This window comes from Dipodomys spectabilis, unplaced genomic scaffold (genome assembly GCF_019054845.1).
Source record: "Dipodomys spectabilis isolate Male_0828 unplaced genomic scaffold, ASM1905484v1 ptg000146l, whole genome shotgun sequence".
In the NCBI taxonomy this organism is placed as follows: domain Eukaryota; kingdom Metazoa; phylum Chordata; class Mammalia; order Rodentia; family Heteromyidae; genus Dipodomys; species Dipodomys spectabilis.
Window position 1 is genome coordinate 2,337,082 of NW_024870823.1, and position 24,034 is coordinate 2,361,115.

Sequence of the window (24,034 nt, forward strand, 5' to 3'; positions counted from 1 at the left end):
ACTTTTGCCTAGTTCCTCTTTATTTAAACAGGAAAATAAGGATTCAGTGAGACTAGGTTTTTTGTTCTATTAGACCCCTCCCCCCACAGCATTCTAGGAGACAAAGTAATACAACAAAGAACAATGGTGTGAACAATGAAATATATAGATAAGATCTTCTGTTTTAATTTTTTTATCCATATCCAATACAAATAGATAATTATAGGAATTAACAGGGACATATAAGACCATACTCATGAGCTTCAAATGACTAAGCTGGAAGCATTAGCAAACTCCAAGAATGGACAATGCAAAGGCTGTAATAGGCTTAGTGCTGCTATTTAAAGTAATGAATTTTCTCTGCTTTTTGAATTCATTTCACCAAACTATCTCCTCAGCAGGTCAGATATAGATTTGCAGCCAAAAGGAAAACATTTTCCAGGAATAAAACTGATCCTGACACAGCAGCTGACTTAACTTTTCTGAGTTAAACTTTTCTGAGGAATAAATCTTTTATCTGATATGATGAGATTCCTTGGAGTGCTGTCACTGATATTCTCAGCCTCTTCCTAACCTTGCCAAGCTCTTAGCGGGTCATCAAAATTAGAATTCAAATGTTCCTCAAATGGGAATCATGTGATGTTTTTCTCATGATTAGAATGAGATTATGGCTCTTTGGGAGGAAGACCACAGAGATGAAGTGCTACTCTCATCAAGGGTACATGCTATTAACATGATTTATTGTTGATAAAAGTTAAATAACCTTGATCACGTGGCTGTTTATCAAATTTTTCTACTATATAGTTACTCATTCTCCCTGCTTTCCATATTCTACTCTTTGGGAGGGAAGGAAGTCATTATGTGCACACTTAAGGAGTAGAAATATCTTTTCTTTTTTTTTTTTTTGGGTCCGGTCGTGGGGCCTGAACTCTGGGCCTGGGTGCTGTCCCTCAGCTCTTCAGCTCAAGGCTAGCACTCTACCACTTGAGCCACAGTGCCACTTCCGGCTTTTTTCTTTTTGCTTATGTGGTGCTGAGGAATTGAACCCAGGGCATCATGCATGCAAGGCAAGCGCTCTACCACTGAGCCACCTTCCCAGCCCAGGGGTAGAAATATCTATAGAATATTTACTCAGGACTGGGAATGTGGCTTAGAAGTTCAATGCTTGCCTAGCATGTATGAAGCCCTGGGTTCGATTCCTCAATACCACATGAACAGGTAAAGCCAGAAGTGGCACTATGGCTCAAGTGGTAGAGTGCTAGCCTTGAGCAAAAACAGCTCAGGGACATTGCCTAGGCCCTGAGTCCAAGCCCCTGGACTGGCAAAAAAAAAAAAAAAAAAAAAAAAAAAAATTATTTACCCATGGGAGATTTGTTTGTATCCATCCATCCATCCATCCTTCATTCATTCATTCAATCACTTATTAACATCAGAATGGATTAATTTATTATATAGTTTGGGTCGTGTTCCAATACCACTTCATTTATTTCTTTGTTCAAGTTGTTCAGGTGTGGTAACTGGGAACTTCTTAGTTGCTCCTTTGTCTATCTGACATACTCCTGGTCATTGTGTTATTTTTTTTATGACTTCATTGTTGTTGGTTTTTTGTGGCATAGATGCTCCAGACTCATCTTGCATATTTCCTCCCCAATTCTACCAGTCATTTTCCCAAGGAGTTCTGGTTCCTTCTATGGAAAAAGCAAGATTCGGGCTCTAGGTGTACACTTAATTTAGTTACTTTCTGGTCAGATAATTGTTAAGTAGAAATTTCAGCAAAAGCTTGGCTCTAGGGAAATACAAATCTCCTTTACTTTTTTGTTCAAAGAATTGCTGTTTAAGCAGCAAAAACAAAAAATAAATTAATTAAAATATGCAAAGAAGTTTCATTATTAGATAAAACATCAGGATTGCTGTATTTTAAACTAACCAACATGGTTACAACAGAACTAGGAATCTTAGAATAACAAAGTCATTTGTCGAGGGTCATCAGGGAGAATACTTATAGTATCTTCAGCTTTGCCACATAACAGACACAGCATGGTGTATTCCTAGAAGACAAAGTACATAATTACCTCAATATATAAAGAAAAGCATGCTCAATAACTGACTTTGTTGGCTACAAAGCGCCATAGATATTCTCTCTGTACATTAGATCAATTTCTTCAACATTTATCAGCAATATCTTAGGTTTGTGCTGCATATCCCCAGAGGGCCCCCCCCCCCCGCTTTTTTTAAAATATAGAGTACATGATGCTGCTTTATTTACTACAAATATAACAATGCCATCTTGGAAGTGCATAGCTATTTCTTGGACTTGAGTGTAGGTACCTAAGGATAAATTTCCATTCTTAGAGCTGTACTTTCTTTTTAAGATATTAAACTCTTTAGAAGGGAAGGAAGAAAAATATGAAATAAGAAAGAAAAAAATTTCTAAACTTAAAAAGCTGTTTTTAGTTAATATAGAAAAATATGTTAAATTCACTAGTACTTCATGCCTCATACTTAAACAGCAAATTGCCTGAAAATTCATCTATTTGAAGAGGTTGTGTCTTGGGCTTAACAAATATCCAGACTAGAGACAGAAGGGATTTTATTTTAGGCAAAAATCCTTAGGGCAAAGTCTTGTTCTTTTTTTTTTTGACGGTCATGTGGGCCTGGGCACAATCCCTCAGCTCTTTAGCTCAAGGCAAGCACTTTACCACTTGAGCCACAGCACCACTTCCAGTTTTCTGAGTGGTTTATTGGAGATAAGATTTCACGGACTTTCCTGCCCCAGCTGGCTTTGAACCACGATCCTCAGATCTCAGCCTCCTGAGTAGCTAGGATTACAGGCGAGAGCCACCAGCGCCAGAGTCAAGTCTTGTTCTTATAGCTGTAACTTTCTAGAATATTTAACACATACACTGTATAGGCATATTTATTTTAAACTTAAAAATGTTCAGTCTTCTTTAGGAAAACAAATATATGTTACATCTATTAGTATTTCTACATCTGATATTGAAATTGCTAGTTGTCTGGAAACTAATCAGTCAAGGTGGAGTCTCTTGGGTCTGGGCAAACACTAGAGAGGACTACAGACATAGAGACAATGGTGAGATTCTCAGCAGCAGACAACTTTGTTCCCTTTCCTATGGGTGAGTTCAAGAAGGGCAACACAGTCGTGGCAGTAGAAAGGCTGCTTCTTTTATTCTTATTTTTTTGCCAGTCCTGGGGCTCGAACACTGAACTTTTGGTCAAGGCTAGCACTTTACCCCTTGAGTTACAACTCCCCTTCAGGCTTTTTGGAGATAAGTCTCATAGACTTTCCTGCCCCTTGCTGTCATCAAATCATGATCCTCAGACCTCAGCTTCCTGAGTAGCTAGGATTACAGGTGTGAGCCACCAGCACTTGGCTGAAAGACTGCTTTTTGAAAACTACATTTTAATTAATTTAATTGATTGTGTTGGGAATCAAAACCTAGGGCCTTGTGCATGCTACATAGGAAACCTACCACTGAGCTACGTACCCAGGCCCCACACTTTTAATTTTTTTTTTTTTTGGTCCAGTCGTGGGGCTTGAACTCTGGGCCTGGGCGCTGTCCCTCAGCTCTTCAGCTCAAGGCTAGCGCTCTACCACTTGAGCCACACTGCCACTTCCGGTTTTTTTTCTTTTTGCTTATGTAGTGCTAAGGAATCAAACCCAGGGCCTTGAGCATGCAAGGCAAGCGCTCTACCACTGAGCCACCTTCCCAGCCCCACACTTTTAATTTTTAAGTCTACCATATACGTTCATTATGTATATTGGAGTCTAAAACATACTTTCATCATGTATATTGGAGTCTAAAACATACAGAACAAATATTCATGCATTAAAAATAACCATTCAGCCTCTCCAATGTCTTTTTACTGCTCTCAAAGACCTCTATTGCTTTAACCCAGCAGATATTACTAATGAGATAACAACCTCTCACTGTTAATGAAGAAATAAGTACCAGACAAAAAGGGAAAATGTTAAGAGAGCTGAGGGTCGGTAGATCACTCCTATAATCCTAGCTACTCAGGAGGTAAGATCTGACGATCACAGTTTGGAGCCAGCCCAGGCAGGAAACTCTGTGAGATTCTAATCTCCAATTAACCACCAAAAAACAAACAAACAAACAAACAAAAAACCCAAAACAGAAAAACAACAACAAAAAACACCTGGACTTGAAGCTGTAGCTTAATTGGTAGAGTGCCTTGAGTGCCCAGGCCCCAAGTTCAAGTTCCATGACAGGTGTGCGCATGCACACACACGCACGCACGCGCACACGCACACACACACACACACACACACACACACACACACACACACACACACACACACACACACGGGAAAATGTATGAAGTTAGCAAATAGTTCTGTTTTCAACCAATCTATCCTCTGTCAAATTTATATTTGGTGCTCTTGTGCTCTATGAGGCACAAGGTATACTGGCAACCATTTAGGACAAAATCTGACCTTACATAATTCACAATCTAACTTGGAGGAAAAAAAAAACTAACAAATGAACCTAACACACGATATCATTTGGCAAGATTATTGAATTGTTGAGACTGACTATAGTTTTACTCTTTAACTTATAGACCATTTGGAACCCAAGTTCATTATAAGTCAATGTTTGGAATTCAAAAGCAGTTTCCCACAGTAGCAATATTATATACACAGCAGTTAGGTTCCCAGGAAAATCCACAAATCTTTTAAATTTATATTTTACAAGTGCTATATAATCTAACTATATATAGTAGTACTTCTATGGGAAAGTATGTTTAGAATTCTAACTTGGAATGTCAGAAACACAGCGCCTCATGCAACATGGTGGCCTTAGGACATGTTTCCCTCAAAATGACCAAAGATGGAGAGATCTGGAAGGAAGTATGGAGTAGGTAGAATCACCTCAGCATTAAGAACAGATCCTTTGTTTATTCCAGTGGTCTCTTGGTCCTTTCCCTGTTACTCCCATTCACTGTGACTCGACATCCTTGACCCACGGGAGGGAGAAGACATTCTCACAGTTCCTCTCTTATTTCCTGAGGTAAACATGTGAGTTTTTTTTTTTGGTTATTGTTGTTTGGGTATTTTTGCCAAATGTTTTGGGAGAAACAAAAAATACCTATAACATTTCTAATATATTTTCTTTCTTTCTTTTTTTGGTAGGTGGTGGGGCTTGAACTCAGGGCCTGAGCACTGTCCCTGAGCTTTTTCATATAAGGCTAATGCTCTACCACATTGAGCCACAGCACCAATCCTACTTTTCTGGTGGTTAATTGGAGGTAAGAGTCTCAAGAACTTTCCTGCCTGGCTGGCTTCGAACCACAATCCTCAGATCTCAGCCTCTTGAGTAACTCAGATTATAAGTGTGAGCCATTTGTACCTACCTTCTAATATATTTTCTATCTAAACTTTATACTTCTGCCTCTACCTTCCTCTCTAATCTTGCCATTAGGAAATTTTACTTTGTTCAATAATGGTATTATGGTTGTCTTTAAAAATATAATTCTTAGCTGGGTGCCGGTGGCTCACGCCTATATTCCTAGCTACTCAGGAGGCTGAGATCTGAGGATCGCGGTTCAAAGCCACCCCGGGCAGGAAAATCCGTGAAACTCTTATTTCCAATAAACCACCAGAAAAACTGGAAGTGGTGCTGTAGCTCAAGTGTTAGAGTGTTAACCTTGAGCTGAAGACCTGAGGGACAGCACTCAGGCCCAGAGTTCAAGCCCCATATCCGTCAAAAAAAAAATAATAGTAACAATTCTTATCTTTTAGAGATGAAATATTTAGAGATATGTTTGTGATTTACTTAAAAATAATCCTGATTTGTGTGAGAATGATGTAGTATAAGTAAAACAACATGATGCTGACTAGTGCAGATTAATAGACTATTTTGCCCACTTTCAGTTATGTTTACATTTCCCCTAAAACATTTTGAATAAAAATAAACAATGGTGTTATGGAAGCCCACCTTAAACTTGCACTGCTACTGGAATAAGATAACAGCCAAAGAACAGTGGGAATTAGGATAATAAGTAGCAGTGGATACAAATGAAAAGTTTCTGATCATTAGACTAAGGCAGACATGCCCAATTGGCTAGTCACTTGATTTAGGGCCTCACACAGGTACAAGAAAAATTCAGAAGAAAGAGAAAGTAGTACAAGCTGGACTATCAAGAGCAAGAAGGAAAATTTAGGTTTCTGTAGAGAGCTAAGATTTCATTGGCTTCAAGGTAAAATTCAAATCAAGCAGAAAGCTCAAGGTAGGATTCAAATCAAGAAGAAAGCACAAATTAGGACACTGCTGTGGAAAAGGTTAGATGATCACATTTAGAGCAGGAGAGAAGCAGATGCTCCTGAAGGCTGGTTAGGAGGGGCTAGAGAATAGTGTCTTTAAGGAAGATTAAGCCCATAGTAATGTTCCAAAGTACAATCTGGGGCTGCTGTACTGTGATTTAGGTATGAGCGAATATGGTCCTTGATGTGGTAAATAAAGTTGTGTTAGCTGGAGCTAGAAAAAAACAAGAGAAACAAAGGAAGGCAGGTAGGGCAACAGTTAAAGAAGATCTATAGGGGAAAAACAAAGAAGGAGGCAACAATGCTGGATAAGAAATGTACTCATGGGGCTGGGAAGGTGGCTCAGTGGTAGAGCACTTGCCTTGCATGCCTGAGGCCCTGGGTTCGATTCCTCAGCACCACATAAGCAAAAAGAAAAAGCCGGAAGTGGTGCTGTGGCTCAAGTGGTAGAGCGCTAGCCTTGAGCTGAAGAGCTGAGGGACAGCGAAAGAGTCCACAGTTCAGGCCCCACAACCGGACCCTCCCCCCCCAAAAAAAAGAAATGTACTCATTAAGCCGGGCACCACTGGCTCATGCCTGTAATCCTAGCTACTCAGGAGGCTGAGAGCTGAGGATCATGGTTCAAAGCCAGCCCAGGTAGGAAAGTCTGTGAAACTCTTATCTCCAAAAAAACCACCTGATAACCAGAAGTGGTGCTGTAGCTCAAGTGGTAGAGTGCTCGCCTTGAGCTGAAGGGCTGAGGGACAGTGCTCAGGCCCAGAGTTCAAGCTCCACAACCGACAAAAAAAAAAAAAAAAAAAAGACATGTATTCATTACCTTACTCATGTAACTGTAACCCCTCTGTACAGTATTTTCACAATAAAAAACTTAATTAAAAACAAAGGTCTAGACAATACCTACTAACGACTGAATATGTGTGCTTACTATATGAGGGAATACAGAAAAGATTCCAAATCAGAGATTTCTTCCAGTTTCAGGGAATCATAGCACAACAGAAAAGGAAATAAAAGAAAGCAAAGACAATTCAAATAATTTGAAAGCAAAGTCTGGACTGCAAGGGAAGCAATAGTTAACAAAATCAGATCTAGAAGAGATTAAGATGAGAAACAAAACACCTAGGATTTGGTTACATTTGGTTAGAGTAGCCTTAGTCAAATGAAAATGAAAAACAGTTTGCAGGTAGTTGAAATAAGGAAAATAGGTAAAAGACCTATCAAAGCTGAGTGTGGTAGCATATATGCCTGTCTTCTAGGCAATGTGGAGGCTGAGGCAGGAGGCCAACCTGTACTACACTGCAAAATCTTGTCTCAAGCAAAGAGAGGAAAGAGATGAGCCCCCCCTTTTTTTAATTTAGTTGTTTTTTTTCAGATAGTGTCTCATTTTGCACCCAGAGCCAGCCCTACACCATAATCTACATTACAGATATAAACAAACACACCTGGTTAGTTTGTTCAGATGTGATCTCACTTTTGCCCAGGCTGGCAAAAAGGTCCTCTTAACCTTTGTTCCCCCTCACTCCCCAAGTAGATGGGATTATAGACATGTACCATGATTCTTGGCTCTGGGCTATTCTTTATAAATAAAAATGTCATTTTTAATGCTGACATTTTTACTTCTGTCTCTTGTGACAACAGGTTTGCAGAGATACACCCACACTTAAAAGTTTTTCTTTCAATCTGTATGGTGAGAAAATAAGGACCATTTCCTTTACTAATAGTTGCTACTACTTCATTTATAAAAACGTTTATGTAGATTTTCAAGGGTACTTTTATTATCCATAGCAGACCCATACATTTACCTGAAATTCATCCATGATACTGAATGTGTACTCATGCCTGGCAATGACATGATGACAATTTTTACACAGATCTGCCAAAACAAAGAGAAACTATGTAATTAAGTCTTGGAATGTTTCTTAAAACAGTAACATTTCTAGGGGCTGGGAAGGTGGTTCAGTGGTAGAATGCTTGCCTTGCATGCATGAGGCCCTGGGTTCAATTCCTCAGCACCACATAAACAGAAAAAGCCGGAAGTCGTGCTGTGGCTCAAGTGGTAGAGCTCTAGCCTTGAAGAGCTGAGGGACAGTACTCAGGCCATGAGTTCAAGCCCCACGACCAACCAAAAAAAAAACACACACAAAAAAGTAGCACTTCTATTCTCAGCAGAATAATGCTTAAGAAGAATCCTGTATGATAGTTAATGGCAGAAATCCATTATAACGTTGACCACAATCTGGCTGGGAATGTGGCTTAGTCGTGATTCCTCAGTACCACATATACGGAAAAAGCTGGAAGTGGTGCTGTGGTTCAAGTGGTAGAGTGCTAGCCTTGAGCAAAAGAAGCTAAGGGAGAGTACCCAGACCCTGAGTTCAAGCCCCAGGACTGACCAAAAAAAAAAAAAAAGAAAAGAAAAAAGAAAAAAGAAATCCACACAGTAATTGCTACATAATTAGGGTCTGAACTAAAAAGGTTTAGTGTGCATGCATTAGTTCCTACTGAAAGCTCTCTAATCAACTGACAGAAACTTAAATATGTTTTTTTAAGTAACCTGGCCCTAACTACTTAAAAGCTTTTATTCTCAGAATAAGAGTAAACTGTTCCTATTGCTATTGCAATCCTTAAAAAACAAGCAAACAATGCTGAATATTAGGGTAATTTTCTTTTTTTTTTTTTTTTTTTTGAGTGCTAGTAGTCAGACCCAAAGCTTCATGCTTGCTAAGTAAATGGTTTACCACTGAGCTACATTCCCAGCCTTTCAAAGTGAATTTAATAGTTACAAAAATGTAGTGAAAACAACAACATTGAAGAAAAACAAACACCCTGATTTACTGAACAGGGCCTGGGGCTAGGCACTGTCCTTGAGCTTCTTTTGCTTAAGGCTGGCACTCTATCACCTGAGCCACAGGGCTACTTCCAGCTTTTTCTGTGTATGTGGTACTGAGGAATTGAACCCAGGGCTTCATACATGCTAGGCAAGCACTCTACCACTAAAGCCACATTCCCAGCTTGCTATTTAGTCTCTTAAATCTTGTTAAAAACCCAGTCAGAGGGCTGGGAAGGTGGCTCAGTGGTAGAGCGCTTGCCTCGCATGCATGAGGCCCTGGGTTCGATTCCTCAGCACCACATAAGCAGAAACAAAAAAAGCTGGAAGTGGTGCTGTGGCTCAAGTGGTAGAGTGCTAGCCTTGAGGTGAAGAGCTGAGGGACAGTGCCCAGGCCCAGAGTTCAGGCCCACGACCGGACCTCCCCCCAAAAAACAAAAACAAACCCAGTGAGATAAATATTATCATTATCATACTTTCAGAAATAAGGACACAAAGACATACCGGTAAGTTAGTAGGACAACTAGTGAATGAGAAGGTGTTGGAACTAGAATTCAACTCCAGGCAGTCTGCATCAAAAGCCCTGCTCTCAACTATTATGCCCTCCTGCCTGGGTGAAGTGAATACAAACACTTTACAAGAAAGAAAATAATTCTAGTCAGGTATCCAGTGGCTCATCCCTATAATCCTAGCTACTACAGAGGCAGAGTAGGGTGATTTCAGTTTAAGATTAGCTTGAGAAGAAAATGTTTGTGACATTCTATGTAAAATACAAACAGCAAAAGCAGTAGGGACGTATGGTTTAAGTGGGAAAGCACCAGCCTAACAAGCATGAGGCTCTGAATTCAAATCCTAGTACTGCAAAAAGAAAAAGAAACAACATTTTCAATTGTCTGAGTCTATTCCACAGGCTTGGTGTTTTTCATATCCTAGTTTCAAAGTATTACCATCTGTACATTTATTCGTCAAATATATTTGGAATATATCCAAGAATTAGGAGACAAGAAATATAAATCTAAGCAGTTTTCTTTAGATAGGGGCAAGTAGTCCTCAACACTTCAATAGCTGTTGGAGGCCACTGCAAATTATTCTACAGGAGGAAGGGAAAATACTCATGGATGACTCTATTTTGCTTAAGGTGGTATGAAGGATTTACAAAGTTCCCTAAAAAAGAATTTGGTGCCTGAACCACAAACTTCATTTATCTGCAAAAGTCATTTATGGAGCTAGGTAGTGGCTCACATCTGTAATCCTTGCTACTCATGAGACTGAGATCTGAGGATAGCAGTCTGAACAAGAAAAAGAGGCAGGAAAGTCTACAAGACTCTTACATCTAATTAACCACCAAAGAGCCAGAAGTAAAACTATGGTTCAAGTGGTAGAGCACTAGCCCTTAGCAAAAAAGCTCAGGGACAGCACCTAGGCCCAGGACCAGCACACACATACAAAAGTCTTTTATGTAGAACATCTGATAATAGTAAATGAATACCGCATGAACTATACTTTCTTCTTAAAAACCTAATCAGTAACTGTGCTGCAACACAATATTGAAAGAGGCCTCAAAAAACATACATATACACAATATGTCTACTTCTAAAAGCTAGTTGAGTGCTAATAGACTTGCATGTTTTAAAGAAGTCAACTTACGATCATAGGTAATTATTTCTTCTCCATCCTCCTCTTTCAGGGATTTGTTAGTAATCAGCATAAAATCCCGCTTACTGCACACTGCACATCCTGTAAAGTTCAGTAGAAAAGATCCATTCTCCAGACAGGTGTTACCCTAAAATATCAAAAATAGGAATTTAATTTTCTTTTATTTTGAAATATTTGGTAAAAATTATAGACAATAATCTTTTAAAAAATTTTAAAAAATCTCTAAAGGGGAAAAACTTGTTTGAAGTTGTTTCAAAAAGGGAATTTACAGTTAGGTACTGGTGGCTCACACATGTAATCATAACTACTCAGGAGGCTAAGATCTGAGGATCACAGTCTGAAGCCAGTCAGGACAGGAAAGTCCATAAGACTCTTACCTCCAATTAACTACCAGAAAACTGGAAGTGGTGCTATGTTTCAAAGTGGCAGAGTGCTTACCTTGAGTGAAAAAGGTCAGGGACAGTACTCAGGCTCTGAGTTCAAGACTAATGATCAACAAAAAACCAAGGGGGGGGGGGGCGCTTGCCATACCCAGTATTTTTTTTTAAATTACCAGCTTCCTTAAAGAAATATGATTCATAAGTAAAACTAAAGTACAGTGTTAGGTCTGTAAATATCTGAGGATTACAACTGTGTTTAAAAGAAAGAACTAAGTACGAGTAGATATTTAGAAACAATAATAAAACCCAGTTATATGTGAAAAGGAAAAATTAGAAAAAGATAATACCCAATAATACTAAATGGAGGACACCATAAAACTTGGGATCTTCCCAAGTTTAGGCCAACTGTTACAAAACATTCTTGAGACCCCATCTCAACCAATAAAAGTTAGACATGGTGATATGTGCCTGTCATCCTAGCTAGAATTAAATTTTAATTAAAATGAAAACACTAAGTCAACACTAAAAATGGGACTGTTAACTATTAAAATAGCTTTTTCTTAAGCCTTTACCACAACATAACAAACAAAAAAGCATTAAAATGTACAAGATGTCAGTCTTTACAGAAGGTTGAGTAAGGTTAAGTTCTACAGGTCAGCAGATTGAGACAACAGTATTGAAGAAAGGGTTTACTTCATCACTAAGAAAATAACACATTCTTTGCTAAAGGCTTACTAATAATTGTTAAGGCATACATCATTTTATAAATAATTTAGCCTATAAGAGCAACAAATTAGTGTTTTTAAAAGTTAATACGATGAACATCACTCAAATCAGCATTTCTCCTAAGTATGCATGTACCTGATAGTACGTAAGTGCCATGAGGATTTAATGAGGAGCCAAATGAGTTTCTAACTTTCAAGGAGCTGAAGAAGTATCAGGGGACTTAGGACCCATCTTAAATGCCACAATGAAATCCTCCTGCATTTTGCTAGCCTCACAATCTCTCCCTTCTGAGAGGCCTCCTAGTTCTATGAATTAAGAAAAATTAACTCTGGTAGAGAGGAAATAAAAATATTACAATAGAGTTTGGAGACATAAACTTCCAGCTAAAAAGAAAAAGTAATTTGTTATATTAAAAAAATAACACTGGGCACTGGTGGCTCATACCTGTAATCTTAGCTACTCAGGAGGCTAAGATCTGAGGATCATAGTTCAAAGCCAGCCCAGGCAGAAAAGCTGTGAGACTCACATCTCCAATAAACCACCAGAAAACTAGAAGTGGTGCTGTAGCTCATGTGGTAAAGTGCTCACCTTGAGCTGAAGAGCTGAGGGACAGCAGCCAGGCCCAGAGTTCAAGCCCTAGGACTGACAAAAAAATTTAAAAAATAAATAAACTTCAATTGATAGACAGGCAAAAATTTCCCCTATCATCAAGCTGCAGTTTAATGACTGCTAATACATAGGCAAAAATGTCCCCTATCATCAGGCTACAGTTTAATGACTGCTTATACATGCCCCCATAACCATTACAACTATCCAGATTTTTTTGGCAGTACTGAAGTTTGAACTCAGGACCTTCTTGCACTTGAGCTACACCCCAGTCCTACCCATGTCAAGATACAGATCATTTCTCTCTTCATATTTTCTTTGCAGACTATCTCTAATCTCCATCCTATATCAAATATCCCAGGATGAGATTTTTTTTTTCTCTAGAGCTGCATGTAAGATAATTTTATATAGACATCATCAGTGTAATGTTTTATTCTGGCTTCTTTTAGTCTATGTTAATCATCTAGATAAGCTACACATACTGCTAAACCATAGCTTATTCTTGCCAAGTAGTCTTCCATGAATTCAGTTGATAATGGACAAGTGGATTTGTTTTAGTTTGGGGCAATAGTGGATAAAGCAGCTATGAAGATTCATATACAAGTCTTGTGTGTGTGTGTGTTGGTTGTTGGGCTTGAACTCTGGGCCTGGGCACTGTCCCTCAGCTCTTCAGCTCAAGGTGAGCCCTCTACCACTTGAGCCACAGTGCTACTTCCGGTTTTCTGGTGGTTTATTGGAGATAAAGGTCTCAACGGCTTTCCTGCCCGGGCTGGCTTTGAACCACAATCCTCAGATCTCAGCCTCCTGAATAGCTAGGATTATAGGTGTGAGTTCCTGTGCCCACTGCTCAATTCATTTTAATAAAACCACTTCCTTGTCATTTTGGGTTTTTTTTTTCTTCTGTTATTTGTGCTGTACCAGGGCTTGAACTCAGGGCCTTATACTTCATCTTTTTCTAAACATGACTAGCACTATAACACTTGAGCCACACCTCCAGTTTCAGGTTTTTTCTGGTTAACTGGAAATAAGAGTCTCTTGGATTTGTTTTCGCTGGCTGGTTTTGAACTGCAAAGCTCAGATCTCAGCCACTTCAATAGCTAAGATTATAGGCATGAGTCACTAGAATGTGCCTTTGTTGTTTTTTTTTTTTTTTTTAAATGTTCTTAGAAGAGCAGTAATGAATTTTATGAAATCTGATCTATCATTTTTCATTATATTATGATTTGTGCTTATTTTTGGTCGGTCATGGGGCTTGAACTCTGGGCTTGGGTGCACCCTTCAGCTCAAGACAAGTGCTCTATCGCTTAAGCCACAGCAGCACTTCTGGTTTTCTAGTGGTTTCCATTGGAGATAAGAGTCTTACAGACTTTCCTGCCTGGGCTCGCTTTGAACCATGATCCTCAGATCTCAGCCTCCTGAGTAGCTAGGATTATAGGCATGAGCTACCGGTGCCCTGTTCTTTTTTATTTTTTTTTGTTGGTCGTGGGGCTTGAACTCTGGGCCTGGGTGCTGTCCCTCAGTTCTTCAGCTCAAGGCGAGCGCTCTACCACTTGAGCTACAGCGCCACTTCCGGTTTTCTGGTGGTTTATTGGAGATAGGAGTCTCACAATCTCTCCTGCCCGGGCTGGCTTTGAACCGCGATCCTCAGATCTCAGCCTCCTGAGTAGCTAGGATTACAGGCGTGAGCCACCAGCGCCCGGCGCCTGTTCTTTTTTTTAAAGACACCTTCTCTTACTCCAAAGTTGCAAAAGGTTTTTTTTTGTTTGTTTTCTTTTAGAAGTTTTTTTTTTTTGGGGTCCGGTCATGGGGCCTGAACTCTGGGCCTGGGTGCTGTCCCTCAGCTCTTCAGCTCAAGGCTAGCGCTCTACCACTTGAGCCACACCGCCACTTCTGGCTTTTTTCTTTTTGCTTATGTGGTGCTGAGGAATCGAACCCAGGGCCTCAGGCATGCAAGCGCTCTGCTACTGAGCCACCTTCCCAGCCCTTCTTTTAGAAGTTTTGTAGCTTTAGGCTCGTAGATTGTAGATTTTCATGCTCTACTATGAAATACTTTGGTATGAGGAAATAATCAAAGTTCCATATAGACATCAAGTTCTAGCGACATGTATTGAATTTGTAGGAAAACCAAATGATTATACACACACACACACACACACACACACACACACACACACACAAATCTAACTTCAAAAGAGTATCTATATAATAGCATGAATATCACATATTTTCTCTCTCTCGCTCTCCCTCTCCCTCTTCTTTCCCCTTCTCTCTGCCAGTCCTGGGGCTTGAACTCTGGGCCTGGGTACTTTCCTGAGTTTTTGTGCTTAAGGCTAGTGCTCTACCACTTGAGCCAGAGCTCCATTTCTAGCTTTTTGTTGTTTGGAGATAAGAGTCTCACAGACTTTCCTGCTCAGGCTGGCTTTGAACAACAGTCCTCAGATTTCAGGCTCCTCAGTAGCTAGAATTACAAGCATGAGCCACTGGCACCTGGCTATGTTCTCTTGGTTACACCTGTTATAGATTCTTCACATTTCATAAAAATTACAGAATCAACTTAAATCTTTACTAAAATGGCTTCTGGATTCTGAATTGAGATTGCCTTGGATATAAAAGCTGATTACCAAGGACTCCGAAGAAATTGGGGGAAAGCAAATAATTTAAAAAGAAAGATCTCTATACCAATCTCAAATAAATACAACTCTGAGCTGGATTAAACCCAAAAACACAGCTGTTTTATACCATGTGACTTAACCTCTGAAATTCAACCTTGTAAGTAAGGCAGAATGTATTCTCTACAGAAACAGAGAAAAGAGAAGAGAAGGATCTTTCTTTTATGTGGTAAGTGAATACTTTATATGACAAGGGCAAGAATACTACAAAGGAAACATATGGGACTTTACATAAGAGCTTGGTCAGTGGACTATATTAACATCTAAATTTGGGAAAGTAAACTAAAGCTTACAAAGCACACAATATTTAGGGAAGCTTTTGAGACCCCCATAATAAGAGGAAAGTTAGAATGCAAACCAAATTAATTCCTCAATAAGGATAATAAACCCAGTTTCGGGGGGGGGGGGGAAGCTGACATGATAAGTATTTATCTAGTTGAAGATTTGTAAGAAATACCAACAAGTGTGCAAGAAAAAATACTTGAAAACCATGATTATGTTTGGTATGGCACAACAATCTTAAATTTGAAAAATCTGAAATTACTGACAATGGAACAACTCATTTTTAGGGAAAATCATCTAGATAATAAGTTAATGTATATGTTATGTCAAGGGAATGTTTATGATTAAATATAGTAGGCTGAGATACAGCTCAGTAGATGAGCACTAGGATAATTTCAAACCGCAGCTCCAGCATGAGTTTTGCTGATTTTTTTTTTCTTTTGACTTCCTATCCTCTATTTCATTAGTTTCTACTTCAGTTTCTTCCTTCTGTTGCTTTAAGTTTGGTTAGATCTTGTTTTCCCATAGTCCTAGTAGAAGTTAGCCTACTGACTCAAGATTGCTCTTTTTTTTCTTTTTATTATTATTTTTTCATTGTCATGATAAAAGTGATATTCAGAGGGGTTGCAGTAAAGTAAGTCAGGTTAAGGAGATAGACTGTTCATTTTTAACACAGACATTACCCACTACAAATTTTAAAATGTAGAGTATCTTTGAAACACCTACCCATATAAAGATGTTTTCATAATTATAAATCCAACTCAAATTTAATTTCACTTAATAAGTATTCAGTAAATGACCTTTTGTAGCTTAGTTTTAAATGAGGTGCATAAAACATATAATTTTTAATTTAACCACATAACTCACACTTTTTTTCAACATGACTAATACAAATGAATGATTTATTTTTATATTACTATGGCATAACTACTGAGTTTAAGCTAAAACAAAATACAGAAATAGAAGTTTCATTCTAAGTTGATTTGAAAAGATTTTATTACAATTTTAGTCTGTTATTTTAGAAAATGCAATATAGCTCTAGTTCTTTTTTTTTTTTTTTAATTTTATTTTATTGTAAAGCTACTATACAGAGGGTTACAGTTACATGAGTGAGGTAATGAGTACACTTCCTCTTGAACATGGTTACCCCCTCCATTGTTTTCCCCCTACCATCCCCTCCCTCCCTCCCTTCCCCGAGGTTCTTTTTTTTTCTAAAACTTTTTTTTTTTTTGATTGTGATTAAATGATTACATAATTTCAAAGTCACAAGTTCATTCTAACTTCCCTGGAGCAAATTGTCTACCACAGTCTGTAATATATAACAGTGTTCACATGTTATATACCATGTTTGTGATCAGCAGCATGGGGATATTTAGTAGTGGTTCAACCAGATGTATAGCTCTAGTTCTAAGGGGTTTACCAAACGCTTTTGACTGAAAAAATTGTTTTCATTTATAGTTGAACAACAACAACAACAAAAACAACCCTGGGTTCAGAACAATACTGAGTCATTTCCAACTAGACTCACATTTGAGTTGAAGTTCTCAGTGTACATTACAAAGTAGGCCAGGGCTTTATGACAAATTCAGTACTGTATATTTCTAGTCTATGAAAAACATCCACTACAAAGCTGCAGACACGTTATGTAACAAAGATAAATAATTAAATATTACTTACTTAATGTGCACTTAGAGCTTCCCAACAAACTATTTTTTTCTGACAATTTTGTAAATTGATAGACCATATTTGCTGCCACTTTTTTTTGGGGGGGGGGGAGGAGTCCTAGGGCTTGAACTCAGGGCCTGGGCACTGTCCCTGGGCCTCTCTGTGCTCAAGGCTAGTGCCACAGTACCAAGCACGCTACCACTAAGCCACATTCCTAGACTCCATGCTGCCACATATCGTTTTTTTTGCCAAACTTGAACGAAAATGGCCTCTGTGAGCATGCGCATTGTGTGTGTGGTGGTGGTGGTGGTGGTGGTGGTGGTGGTGGTGGTGGTACTGGGACTTGAAATCAGAGCTTTGTGCTTTTGCTCAGCTTTACTTCTCCCAGTTGATGCTCTACCACTTATGCCATGTCTCCAGCCTAGTTTTTTGGAGATGTGAGTTTTGTGGATTTTTCTGCCTATGGTTTCAACTTCAGTCCTCCAGGTCTCAGCCTCCTGAGTGGCTAGGATTCCAGGCATTAGCCACTGGTGCCTGCCTTGGCTTCTACTTTCACTGTTCTTAAAAATACATCAGACTGGTCTGGGAATGTGGCTTAGCGGTAGAGTGCTTGCCTAGCATGCATGAAGCCCTGGGTTCGATTCCTTGGTACCACATAAACAAAAGAGCTGGGAGTGGTGTTGTGGTAGAGTGGTAGAGTGTAGCCTTGAGTAAAAGAAACTGAGGGTCAGTGCCCAGGCTCTCGAGTTCAAATCCCAGGACTAGCAAGAAAAAAAAAAAAAAATCAGACTTCAGATATCAAAGAACCTCAGTTAACTGGGGGGAAAAATTCCCAATCAAACTTGGAAATTAATTATGAGACTACATATTCTCTACAGAAGGGGACTCAGTTCCCTGAAAAAGGGTCTCATCTCATCTTTGAACATCTGTTCGAAAGTTCCTTATTTGGATTCAAAGTCCACAAACTCGTAATATCCACCCACTAGTTATTTCTAAATAAGCCTTTCTAAATACAAAAAAAATTACTTCTTCCTCATGGCAGCCTTTAATTATCTCAGAACAGATAAAAGCAACAAAAGTGCGTCAGAAAGGCATTATTACCCTGGCTTTCCAATCTCCTCAAATACTTTACTCCTTTTCCATTGAAATTTTCATTTCCTAGTGAATTTATTCTTTTTCTGGATGGTAAGGATTGAGATAGCATCTCACTACAGTCCAGTACTGCTTTAAACTCATTATGTAGCCCAGGTTGGCTAGTTAATTTATTTTTTTCATATAGTCTTTCATGCCTTATGTTCTTTTCTTCAGCTAACACATTCTTTCAATTCTGAACCCTTTATTTGGCTAATCTGTCTGAATCTCATACCCCAAGAGCAGTTGTTACATTTTTAATCTCAAATGATGCCTGATAAAAAACAATTTGGTCATTTGTTCCTCCTAGTTCTGTAATGACACTTGCAACTTCCCAGTTACCTACATTGAAAACTCTATACCATCTACAGCTTTTCATTTCTTCTCTATTCATTAAATCAATCAAGTCCAAGTCATCCCTTCTTGAAGTCAGAACTTGTCACAGGCCTATACCACTGTCATGCCATGGGACACTCCTTTACAATCTGTCAGTCTCATCATCCTAACTTACAGCTAAGACTCATTTTTCCTAACAGATTTCAATGTCACTTCTCTATTCCTAATTATTTTCAGGATTGCCCATAGCTTACAGAGCATAAAAGCTAAACTTCTCAATATGACTTTTATTCTTTCAACTGACTCCAGTTACAAATTCAACCTTGTTTCTTTGATAACCGCTAGGAACTTTTACCTCTGTCATGCAATGTGCCATGGACATTATTAGTCATAAAAATGTTTCTAGAGGGGCTGGGAAGGTGGCTCAGTGGTAGAGCACTTGCCTCGCATGCATGAGGCCCTGGGTTCGATTCCTCAGCACCACATAAGCAAAAAGAAAAAAGCCGGAAGTGGCGCTGTAACTCAAGTGGTAGAGCGCTAGCCGTGAGCTGAAGAGCTGAGGGACAGCGCCCAGGCCCAGAGTTCAAGCCCCACGACCAGACCCAAAAAAAAAAAAAATGTTTCTAGAATCCCCAGCCAAGTCAAGAAAGCCTTCCTCTCATTTGACTACTCTTGATCATACGATGTCTTTAGTAGTCAGCATCATGACTTACAAAACTGCTTGCTTTTCTTTATAGTTTTACCACAGTAAATTATAAATGTATTTTGAGCATTTTTACAGTTTTTTTTTAGTTTCTGATTTTTTTTTTTAAACCAACCTTCCACTTGTAAGATTTCAGGTTGTTGTGTATAATAGATTTATTTTCAGGATTCTTCATCACTACAAACCCTGGGGCACACAATTCCTTGTTATGGTGGCTGTATGGTAAGCATCACTGGCCTCTAGCCATTATCTGTAAGGAGTAGTGCACCAGAGTAGCTCAAGCCTGTAATCTAGCTACTTGGGAGTTGGAGATGATAGGATTTTGTAGTTTGCAAGACTTCATCTTAACCAACTGTCATGTGTAGAGGCATATACCTGCAACATGGGTAAGTACATACAGCATTGCACTCGACAGTAGCCTAGGCATAAGGCAAGACTCTATCTCAAAAAAATAACCAACATAAGATGGGTGCTGGTGATTGATACCTGTAATCTCAGCTCTGAAGGATAGTGAGATTTAAGGACTGCAGTTCAAAGTCAGCCCAGATGTCTATAAGACTTATTGTCAATAAGCTACTCCCCTAAGCCAGAAGTGAAGCTGTGGTTCAAGTGGTAGAATGCTAACCTTTACAAAAGAAGCTCAAGTATAGTACCTAGGCCCTGAGCTCAAGCCCCAAGTCTGGCCCAATAAATAAATAATCAAGCCGGGAACCTGTGGCTCATGCCAGTAATCCTAGCTATTCAGGAGGCTGAGATCTGAGGATTGCAGTTTGAAGCCAAGCTAGACAAGTAAATCTGTGAGACCCTTAGCTCCAATTAATCATAGAAAAAGCTGGAGGTGGCGCTATGGCTCAAGTGGCCAGGGATAGCACCCAGGCCCAGTATTCAAGCCCCAAGACTAGCAAAAAATAAAATAAAATAACCAACACAAGGGCTGGTGGAATGAACATTTCAAGTGGTACAGTGTGTGGACAGGTACTGAGTTCAAACTCTAGTACAAAAAAAAAAAAAAAAAAAAGCCAGGTGCTGGTGGCTCACACGCATAAACCTAGCTACTCAGGAGGCTGAGATCTGAGGATCAGGGTTCAAAGTCTGCCCAGGCAGGAAAGTTGGTGAGACTCTTATTTTCAATTAACCACCAGAAAAGCGGAAGTGGCACTGTGGCTCAAATGGTAGAATGCTTGCCTTCAGCTGAAGAGCACAGAGACAGCTCCAGGCCCAGAGTTCAAGCTCCACGACCGACAAAAATAAATGAATAAATAAATAAAGGTTCAGTTATTGTACGATGTTCCTGGGAGGCAAGAAGGCAAAATCATTCCAGGTTGAGATCTACAACTCTTAGTTACTTTTACTACTTATTCTTCTGAGATGTTCCATTCTGTGGATGTATATGATAGTTAACTTTTCCAGTCTAATATTCTTAAGTAGCAGCTAGCCATGAATGATGGGGATACGCAAAGAATACCTAAAATGGAAATTCTTTAAGGCCACCAGTTTTGTTTGTTGTGTGGCTTGAACTCAGGGCTTGGGTGCTGTCCCTGAGCTATTTTGCTCAAGACTAGCACTCTACCCCTTTGAGCCACAGCTCCACTTCCAGCTTGGAGTGGCTAATTGGAAGTAAGAGTGTCATTGGATTTTTCTGGGCAGGCCAGCTTCGAACCTTGAGCCTCAGATCTCAGCCTCCTGAGTAGCGAGGTTTATAGGCTTGAGACATGAGTGTGCCCTGTGCAGGGCCTCCAGTTCTTAAGGGAAAAAATGCTCCAGTAATTATAGAAGAGATCACAAGGGCTCTGACAGAAAACACTGCTATAACTAAAACTCCGTGATTCATAAGGAACTTCAAGTCCTGTAGGCTATACCTAGCGATAGCAGTGTCTCATGGGCAAACTCAGTAAATACTCCAAAGTATCCCAAAAGCTAATGCTAATGCTATCATTCTCACTCTTGAAGCAACCTTCTTACAACCTACTGAATATGTATTTTTTAAACAGGTACAAAATCTGTTTTTGCTGAAAAGCACTGACTTCTAAACTGAACCTACAAATTAACTAAAAACAGAAGAAAAACCTGGCATCTCTACCTCAGTTTTTTACATTGATTTTTTTTTAAGCCATTCTTTCTACAGTCACTTTGCAATTACCCTGGATTCCAGCTAAGACAGGACTGATCAATAACATCTTTATAACAAGGAGTGAAATGACACTTAAGGAACAGCAGAAGCTTACAAGACAGACTACTTCCAAATGAAGACAATTACGAAGAATGATGAGGCTTCATCCTGGAGCAAGAGGAATCATCTCATCCTCTCAAGTGAAGACAGTGGGAAGTTCTCTGGAACTTGGGAGAACTAGAACTGAGATAATCGCCAACCAGCCCACACCTGCAACTAGGACTCTTCATGTATACCTTTACCCTCTGCTTCTAATTCTTCCTCTACCCATTTCCTCAGTACCCTAAACACAGCTGAAGATGTAATAAATTGTCTTCTTCCTGTGGCATGCCCTTGCCACATAGTAAATATCCCTTCTCTATCCTTCATCATGTCTCTGTTGGACATATAGAGGTGAGTGGCCAGATGTGACATATTCCTAATAAACTTTCCTATCACTTTCTCTACATTTTTCTTTCCTTGTTGGATATAAGAACAGAGGTAGACAGCTGTGCTCTCTGGTAACACTCTTACAAATAATGTCATTATGAATATTCTCCCCTTCCCTAGGTCTTGCATATTCTAGGTAACTGCTCTACTACTTGACCTATGTCCACAGCCCTTCTCAGTTGTACTATCTTTAAAAAAAAATATTTTAATGTAAAGATACTGTACAGAGGGGTTACAGTTACATGAGTGTACCATCTTTTCGAGATAGGGTCTCACTAACTTTTCCCAGACTGGCCTCAAACTCACTATTCTCCTGCCTCAACATCCCAAGTAGTTTATAGACATGCTTACATACACCTCCAGGAATATATATATATATATATATATATATATATATATATATATTTACCAAAATGAGAACTGCTTGTTGTTCTTTCCCCCAGCTTCCAACTTGCTTACCCTCTTTTCTACTGTAATTACAGCAACTCTTCAAGTCCCAGCCGAAGCCCAGCTTTTCTGGAGGAAAAACATTGTGGTCCTATTTCTCTATCACCCTTCCCTTTCTCTAAACTGAAACAGCATTTAAAAATAGCCCTATTTCTCACTTCTATTAGCTACATACTCTCCTTGTTAGTTACATAATCTATATACACGTTAGGTGTACATTGAATATAGGAGAAAAGACAACACTGGAAGCCTACTAGGTCTTAGAGGTAGATTAAGAAAAAAAAAAAAAGTAATGGCCTGGAAATCTGAATCCTAGTTTATCTAGAATGTGAACTTGGATAACTGATTTCCCATCTCTGGATGCTAGTTTCATCACCTTCAAAACTGAGTCAAAACGGACGATCTCAGAAGCAGTTCTCGCTCTGTAATTCAGTAAGAGAACCTAGCGTCAACAATCGAGGTGGAGGATGACATGGGTGGTCTGGGAAGGGGGATAGAGGACTAGTGTCCACCTGGGCTGGTGGTGACAGTCACAGTGGTGAGCTTTCTCCTCTGCGGTCCCACAAGCTCCAGAGACTGGGAGTGACGGCTGACGTCAGCGGCCAGGGCGGGGCCTCGGGGGCGGAGCGCCCCCGGCAGTCCCGCAGGCCGCCCCAGATGACCGGTGTCTGGATACAGCTACCGGGTCATTGCAGGGGCCGTGCGGCTCTGGCAAGACCGGCGATGGTATGGGGAGTTTTAAGGGCCGGCTATGGCCCTACAACGGGAGTTCTACGTGCCCACTTGCTCACCCGGTTAGGATATTCCTTCTCGACACAGTCCCCACACATCGCGACGCCTTTTATCAGGAACCGTCCTCCAGAGCTTCCGGCAAGGCGAAATCTCGAGAGATCTGAGACTTTGCTTGCCGCATGCGCAATTGGATATTTGGCGTCAGGAATTGATTTGAATATCTCCGCCCCTAGCAACTGTTGCTAGGGATGGGCGCACCGGGATCTCCAGGACATCCAGGAAGGGCAAGGTCTTAAGAGGGAAAAAGGTCCCAGGACCAGCAGACGTGTGGGAACAGAGAGAAGCAGCGTTGGGGACGGGGAGGGAGGGGGGGCGAAGGAGGGGAAGAGACCTGGACTAAAGGCACTATTGAATAGATCCTTTCCTGAGAGTAAACTGACAGATGGATCAGAAAACTCTAGAAAGGAAGTTGTTTCTCCATGACTCAACTTACTCTGAAAAACTGAAACGAAAATACTTTGGGTAATTTGCTGTGCCATTTCTTTTTTCTTCCTTTTTTTTTGGTCAGTCCTGGTACTTGAACTCAGGCACTGTACCTGAGCTATTTTTGCGCAAGGCTAGCACTCTACCACTTGAACCACAGCGCCACTTCTGGCTTTTTCTGTTTATGTGGTACTGAGGAATCGAACCTAGGGCTTCACGCATGCTAGGCAAACCCTCTTACCATTAAGCCACATTCCCAGCCCATTGCTGTGCCATTTCTTAAGGATGAAGAGTGGTGAAGAACTCGGCAGATTGCTAAACAAATTATATATAGGAGAGGCCCTTGGAACTCTGCAAAGAATCTCCTGAAAAGAATATATAAAAATGTTACTATTAAATGACCATCTGGAGCCCCTGGAGTATACAAAGAAGGGAAGTGTGTTTCTGCCTTTGTGTCACAGAACTACAGCAGTGGTGACATAAATAGGACAGGTCAAATTATCCCTGTATTATTT

The 24,034-nt window shown here is 39.9% G+C and overlaps 1 protein-coding gene across 2 annotated transcripts; it reads right to left on the reverse strand.

The window, feature by feature from the left end:
• Nucleotides 1-1,766: 1,766 nt before the first annotated feature.
• Nucleotides 1,767-23,204, reverse strand: Churc1 (churchill domain containing 1). Of its 2 annotated transcripts, none has more exons than XM_042691802.1 (4): nt 23,096-23,204; nt 10,752-10,887; nt 8,083-8,153; nt 1,767-2,027 (listed from the first exon to the last, which is right to left on the reverse strand). In XM_042691802.1, exons 1-4 carry the CDS (start codon nt 23,132-23,134, stop codon nt 1,935-1,937), a joined length of 339 nt encoding a protein of 112 aa, XP_042547736.1. In that variant the 5' UTR covers nt 23,135-23,204; the 3' UTR covers nt 1,767-1,934. The 2 variants fall into 2 exon arrangements, with proteins under 2 accessions (XP_042547736.1, XP_042547737.1); XM_042691803.1 differs by lacking the exon at nt 23,096-23,204 and adding an exon at nt 12,098-12,169.
• Nucleotides 23,205-24,034: the final 830 nt, after the last annotated feature.

Coding starts and splice junctions, on each gene's coding strand:
- Churc1 (XM_042691802.1), bottom strand. CDS start 23,134: ATGTGTGGGGACTGTGTCGAGAAGGAATATCCTAACCGG. Junction 10,888..23,095: donor AGAAGGAATATCCTAACCGG/GTGAGCAAGTGG, acceptor TTGATATTTTAG/GGTAACACCTGTCTGGAGAA. Junction 8,154..10,751: donor AGAAATAATTACCTATGATC/GTAAGTTGACTT, acceptor TTGTTTTGGCAG/ATCTGTGTAAAAATTGTCAT.